Source organism: Oratosquilla oratoria, chromosome 6 (assembly GCF_046742065.1).
Source record: "Oratosquilla oratoria isolate Oo_2021 chromosome 6, ASM4674206v1, whole genome shotgun sequence".
Classification (NCBI taxonomy): Eukaryota; Metazoa; Arthropoda; class Malacostraca; order Stomatopoda; family Squillidae; genus Oratosquilla; species Oratosquilla oratoria.
Window position 1 is genome coordinate 8,676,510 of NC_134782.1, and position 7,500 is coordinate 8,684,009.

The following is a 7,500-nucleotide window of genomic DNA, read 5'->3' on the forward strand; positions in this document are numbered from 1 at the left end:
GGGTCGGTGGCCGGGGAACAAGGGTCGGGGGCCAGGGGCCAGGGGCCAGGGGCCGGGAGCCGGGAACCGGGGATCGAGGGCCGGGGATCGAGGGCCGGGGCCCGGGGGATCGGGAACCGGGGATCGAGGGCCGGTGATCGAGAATTGGACGCCCAGAGTCGGAGGTCGGGTGTGGGTGAAGAGGAGAAAGTTATTAAGTCCCAGCTGTGGCATGCCGGAGCTTCTTTCCAGTTCCCTATGGTTCCCTGCGAGCTTCAGATCAAACGTGGCCAGACTCTTCCTCTTTCACCAAGAACGTTTTTTTTTTTTCACGCGTTTCCATTTTCTTTTTTCCTTTTTGCGTTCATGCGCACGCCTCTCTTGGAAATTTACTCGAGAGATAGTGAAATTATTTGCAAAGGATTTGAAAGTCAAATATACAATCCTTTACTCGAGGAGATGGGTAACTAAAAAGAGTTTATCAAGAAAATAGAATAAGATGAAATAAAGTAGAATAAATTAGAGGACATAATTGAAATTGGATATCGAACGCCACGTGACCAAGAAACAATGACCTAGTGACTCTATCAACATCACGTTGAGGCAACATCTCCATCACAAATATTCATCATTGGCTTTGGCAGTGAAATGACAAACACCAATTGGGTCCAGGTAAGACCAAGAGGCCGCCGCCGCCGCGTCCACAAAATGAGACTCAGCACGGATAGAATCCACTGGAACGGATTGCCGAAAACCGTGTAAGCCCCCCCCATCTCTCTCTCTCTCTCTCTCTCTATATATATATATATATATATATATATATAAATATGTATAAATATGTATATATATAAATATGTATATATATATATATATATATATACTGTATATATGTATATATATACATATATATATACATATATATATGTATATACATATACATATATATGTATGTATATATATATACACATATATATATATACATATATATGTATGTATATATATATATATATATATATATATATGTACATGTATATATATATGTATATATATATATATATATATATATATATATATACACGTATATGCACCCAAATATATGAATATATATGATATGAGCCAGAGATTCTTCTCTGCAAAGAATGGTTTGATCTTTAAGAGGCTAATTTCCTTGCAAAGGAAGCCAATTCTGAGGAGAAAAACATTTTCTTGGTAATGTTTGTGTCCTCTTCAGCCATGTGTGACAAAGGTTGTTTGCCTCCTGTGATGGTTATTGACTTTTTTTTTTTTTCTTTTTTATAAGAACGAACATCGTGGCCATGCCATTATAGAAGCTGTTTGGCACTTTAATTGGGCTATTAACCCGGAGGCATTTTTTTTTTTCGGCTCCAACGCCAGTCGATTCTTTTGGATGGAGACAGACGACGGGGGTTGGGGAAGAGGGGTCAGCTGGAGAGGGTAGTTTTGGTGGTCCGGGGAAGCGTATTAGTCTGTGCCGTGAGCGAGACCCCTCGGTGTGGCAGCGGAGCTTACGGATTGGGTTCGGCTGACCAGGGGAAGGAAGAAAGAAAGGAAGGAAGGAAGGAAGGAAGGGTGTTCCTTGTGAGACGGTAATAGAACATGACTGAGATCATGGTACAGCAGTGTTCATGAATTGATAGTTTTTGGGAACTGGGTGTGTATATATTTATCTATTTATTTATTTATTTATTTCTTGAAGGGGATGGGTGCCTTGAGGTAATGGAAGCCACCGTAGATCCTCCCATTCCCAATCCTCCATCTCCATAGTATTCTACTATATGTCTTTTTCCCAAGCCTTGGGGCTGTTCTGAATACCAAATGGTGTGCCTTTAGTAAAAGAAAAAAAGAAAGAAAAAAAAGTCTGGTTTGGTGACCCGAGGAAGATGGGGGGGGGGGGGTAGAGAAAGGGGGGGGTGGAGGGAGGATGAGAGGGTGGGGGAAGGAACCTCCTTCTTTGGGTCTTGAGGTTCTCCTCCACGTCAGCCTTGAGGGCTGAAGACTCGAGCGAGCCCAGATGATCCACAAGAAATCGTATTAGTCCATTTATCTGTTCAGTTATTATTCGTTTACCTATTTGTATGCTCCTTTTTTTTTAATTGTTTATGTACTTACTCTTTTATTCATTTATCTATTAAATTTTATTCATATATTCGTTTATCTATTTATTTATTTATTCCTTCATTCATCAGTTTATTTTTTTTTATTTTTACTTATTGATTTGATTACTTTATTCCATTTTTAATATTTCGAAATTACTTTTTATATTTTCATCTATTTATTTACTTATTTTTTGCTCATCTAGCTGTTTATTTATTTGTAAATTTTAATGATCTATTTATTCATTCATTTGTTGGAAACGCGGCAGCTTTCGGTATTTTCCACCTGTTGCTACCTTTAATACGGTGACACACGGGATAGATGTTGCTAAGGCCCATCTGGCAGCAGCCAGCTGGTTTGAGTTCCTAGCTGAGGGCGTGGTTCCTCCTGGCATGGGCGGGGTCTCGCTCGGTCGAGACCCGGTTCAGGCCGTACACATCAGCTGAATAGAATCACTTGGAGATCACCACAGCAGAATCTCTCCTGCAGAGTGCGTCACCGAATTTAAGAAATAAGAAAAAGTCTGTCATCGTCTGCGTTTTGGCACGGTGACGCAAGGCGATTTTATTCAACTTAAAGCTTGAAGGAGAAATATGGAGTGTCATCGAGGAGGGGAACAGGAAGGGAGTGGAGTGGATCTAGGGCTCGGTGAAGACCCTATTTTGATCTCGAATACGACCCACAACGACTTGTGTGTCAACCAGGACCAGTCGAGGACGTTCCAGTAACGAGGCGATTCGCGAAACAAGATATATCCTTACCGTAGATTTTTTTTTTTTTTTTTTTTTTTTTTTTTTTTTTTTTTTTTCTTTCAACACCATGTAGTGTACTCTCACCAACGGTGACAATGTATAATATTTTTTCTCGACCTGTCGCGTTGCCCGACCCCGGATCTCCGTACCAGTTAGCTTAGCTCCCTTGGCTCTGGGCTGACCCAACGCTGTGTCTCTTACCACCTAGGACTGGAGGTCGCTTCTGTGGTGCTGCTGTGTGAGCTGCGCACCATACATTCCCGCAGCGCGGGCTCACCTCTCCTGGTATGGGCGGCCCTCCAGGCCACGGGCGCGATGGTGGGCGCCATGGGGCTGGCCGGCGCCCACGCCTACGGTCTCCACTGCAGGTGATTCCCGTTTCATCCCGCACGTGGCCGGACGCCTTTCTGTCTGCATGTGTGCGCATGCGCTGCGCCCCATCCTCATTGTTGCACTATATATATATATATATATATATATATATATATATATATATATATTATATATATATACATGTACATATAATATATATATATATATATATATATATATATATATATATATATATATATATACATATATACATATACGTATTCATAAATATATATAACTATATATAACTATATATATATACATGTATATATATATATATGTACTGTGCATATATACACATGTGTGTATATAGTATATATGTGATCTTGCGCCGTCTTGTAGACATCCGGACCTAACCCACAGTATGCTAGAACTATGTGACTGTATCTTGCGTTGTTGATTGCTTAATACACCAGAGACGTATTGGTGCAGTAGCGGCAGCAAATAAGATCTGTAGCACAGTTCTGGGTTCTTGTTAGAGTCTGTGGTTCGGACTGCCGCCAGAGGGTGCACACAGTCTTGTTTTTTTTTTGTTTTGTTTTTTCTATGGACGCATGTCACTTATGTACGATGGCTTGATCATTATTTTCGTTCATCTTCTTGGACTCAATAGCTGTTTTTTGTTATCTTATTTTGGCTGGTGCTGGGCAGTTGTAATCACCGAAGAAAATCGTCTGAGTCAGGAGGGTTGAAGCATGGAACATATTATGCACGGGCATGCTACGCTGTCTCTTTTATTCGTCTTTTTTATTCACCAATTTATCTACTTGCTTATTCATTATGCATTTATGTATTCGTATAGTGAGTAGTTTATTCACATCCGTATTAGCTCAGCGTTCACATGTTCTTGTAGTAAGTTTATGTTTATATAAACACAAAAAAATGTGAGCTTCCATCTGCACGTGTGCCCTTGTCTATTCGAGTTGATGTTCAACTTTGATATTTTTGAACGCCCGGAGGCATCCTGGACAAAATATTTATACACGGTAAGCATGTTGAAGTTGTTATGCGCGCATGCGCACACGCACATACACACACACACACACACACACACACACACACACACACACACACACACACACACACACACACACACACACACACACACACACACACACACACGCAAATTCATAGACTCACAGCCAGCCACACCCACGAAGACATGTTATTCTCATTTGCGTTTCTTCGTTTCCTAATGAAGAGGAGGAAAGGGAAGAGCAGAGGGAGGAGGGGGAGGAGAAGGAGGAGGAGGAGAAGAAGGAGAAGGATTATGAAGGAGGAGAAAGAGGAAAAGTAAGAGGAGGACTAGAAGAAGGAGTAGAAGGAGTATGAAGGAGGAGGAGAAAAAGAAGGAAGATGTGGAGGAGGTGATGAAGTAGAAGAAGAAGAAGGATGAGGAAAAGGATGATAAGGAGAAGGAGGAATAAGAGAAGAAGGAGAAGGAGGTGGAGGAAGAGGATAAGATGAGAAGAAGGTGGAGGAAGAGAAGAGTAAGGAGGAGGAAGAGGAGGAGGAGGAGAAGAAGGAGAAGGAGGTGGAGGAAGAGGAGAAGAAGAAGAAGAAGGAGGAAGAGGAGAAGGAAGAGAAGGTGGAGGAGGACGAGGAGAAGAAGAATGAAATGGAGGAAGAGTAGAAGAAGGAGGAGAAGGAAATGGAGGAAGAGGAGAAAAAGGAGGAGAAGGAGGAGGAAGAGGAAAAGAAGGAGTAGAAGGAGGATGAAGAGAAGAAGAAGAAGGAAGTGGAGAAGAATGAGAAAGAAGTGGAGTAGGAGGAGGAGGCGGTGGAGGAAGAGGAGAAGAAGATGAAGAAGAAGGAAGAAGAGGAGAAGAAGGAGGAAGTGGAGAAGAAGAAGGAGGTGGAGGAGGAGGAGAAAATGGAGAAGGGAGCGCGGAGGCAGTGGAGTAAGAGGAGAAGAAGATGAAGAAGAAGGAAGAAGAGGAGAAGAAGGAGGAAGTGGAGAAGGAGGTGGAGGAGGAGGAGGAGGAGGAGGAGGAGGAGGAGGAGGAGGAGGAGAAAGTGGAGAAGGGAGTGGGGAGGCTTCCGAATCTGCCACGAATGTGCTCGTGTAAGGTGTCGCAAATGGTTCTGGGTGTGTGTGTGTGTTTGGTGAGTCGCCCGCCTGCATATGGATGACGGAACGGCCTTCAAGGTCCAGCAAAGGCGGGTGGAGAGAGAGGCTCCAAGACAAGACACGGAACTGCGATTTCGTGCTGTTATTGTGTAATTCGGTGGGCTTCTAATAGCTATGTCATTTCTGTGTCCATTTGCCTCCGTTACCTTACAAATTGTTTGAATTATTTTGTCTGTAGAGAGAGCAATGATGAGAAAGAAGGCATCGAACCTGGAATTGTTGGGAAAGGTTCATTATAGCTGTTCTTTTGGATGTAGAAACAAGCAAAGGAAGATTTCGCGTTATTCTACGATCTAATAAATGAATAAATAAATAGATAATTGAATAGATAAATGGATAAATAAATAAATGAATAAAATTAGTAAATAGATAGATAAGCAGACAAGTGAATAGATAAATAGATAAGATAATAAATAGATAAACAAATAAAAAGAATCGAGGGAATAGGCTATAATTGTGAGCAAAGATGGTTGGTGTCCCAACCAATATTTTAGTCCGTAGGTCTCCTGTTGCCATAAATTGAAATAAAAGAATAATGAATCAGCATGTGAGATCTAGTCTCCTCTAAACACGCGAGTCAGTATTGGTGACCGCCAAGAGGAAAATGTCAAGTAAGGAAATAAATAATAGACAAAGTTCATGTAAATGACTTACAGTAATGCAAAATTATTGTAACAGACACAAGTGCCTGCATATCATCATAGGGTGAAGACTGAATTAGCGCAAATCTCATTTGCAATAATCGATGCGAAATGCAGAATGGAATACCTCGACCGTTTTACGTGTCGTGTTTTTCCGTCGCTCTTTATGAAACCAGTTTCCTGAAAAAGCGGAGAGGTTGGGGGGAGGGGGAGAAGCCAAAAGTGCGAGCCGGTCGGCGCGAAGCGAGACGAAAAGCGAAGAGCAAGCGAGTAATCAAGCGAGCGAGCGAGCAAGTGCGTGATTCTCTGGCTCTGCTTCGCGCGAGTTTCGGCCGTGTATTCCAATGCACTGTAGTGGGCTCCTGTTTAGATTTCCTCGTTTTCTTTTTCTGTTATTTCTGTCTGCATGTCTTCCGCTTCTCAGGGCTTATATATATCTATATATATGTATCTATCTATATATATATATATATACATATGTATATATATACATATATATATAAATACATATATATATATATATATGTATTCATATATATATATTTATATATATAGATACATATGTGTGTGTGTGTGTGTGTGTGTGTGTGTGTGTGTGTGTGTGTGTGTGTGTGTGTGTGTGTGTGTGTGTATCTGTGTGTGTGTGTGTGTGTGTGTGTGTGTGTGTGTGTGTGTGTGTGTGTGTGTGTGTGTGTGTGTTTGTGTGTGTGTGTGTGTGTGTGTTTGTGTGTGTGTGTGTGTGTATGTTTAGGGGGATAGTGGGTTAGGAAGGGAGCGAGGGAGAGGATGATGGAGGGAAAAAGAGACGGAGGGAGGGAGGGATGGAGGATATGGGGAAGGAAGAAAGAAAAGATGATAGGGAGGGAGGGAGGGAGGGAGGGATGGAGAGAAAGAGGGACGGAGGAAGGGAGCGAGAGAGGGAGGACATTAGGAAGGGAGAAAGAGAAGAAGGGAGGAAGGAACGAAGGAAGAGAAATAGAGGAAAGGACGAAAGGAGCGAGAGAAGGAGGGAGGGAGGGAGGGAGGGAGGGAGGGAGGGAGGGAGGGCTTCATCTGACTCGTCGAAAATTTCCTCTCATGCGCTCCCTTTGGCGACTCACTTTACTCATTTGTTCTGGTTGTTGACAGACAATTTTTATTTGGCGAACGAGTCTGTCTACCCCGGGAGAGACCACGCGCTTCCCAATTCCGGAAGTTGGGATGATGATGATGATGATGATGATGAGGAGGAGGAGGAGGAGGAGGAGGAGGAGGAGGAGGAGGAGGAGGAGGAGGAGGAGGAGGAGGAGGAGGAGGAGGAGGAGGAGGAGGAGGAGGAGGAGGAGGACGAGGACGAAGGCTACGAGCGAGGTTGATGTTTTACTACGACCGGAAAAGAATTATAACAACAACAATGCGAGAGTCCCGGTCTCCGACTAACTCTCTGCTGGACCTACTTCCTGGTTACAAGGTTCACTTTGTTTTTTTGTAATTTATTTTTTTATATTTTTCTTTCCTTTTTTTATTTAGT

The 7,500-nt window shown here is 42.7% G+C and overlaps 1 protein-coding gene across 3 annotated transcripts in view; it reads left to right on the forward strand.

The window, feature by feature from the left end:
* LOC143026268 (proton myo-inositol cotransporter-like) overlaps positions 1-7,500 on the forward strand; it is a 352,850-nt gene that overhangs the window by 264,078 nt on the left and 81,272 nt on the right. For 2 of the 3 annotated variants that reach the window (XM_076186368.1, XM_076186370.1), the window contains exon 4: positions 3,055-3,214. The exons of the other annotated variant lie outside the window; for it this stretch is intronic. In XM_076186368.1, the coding sequence (XP_076042483.1) occupies positions 3,055-3,214 (160 nt within the window). The remainder of the gene's footprint in view (positions 1-3,054; positions 3,215-7,500) is intronic. 3 annotated transcript variants of the gene reach the window in all.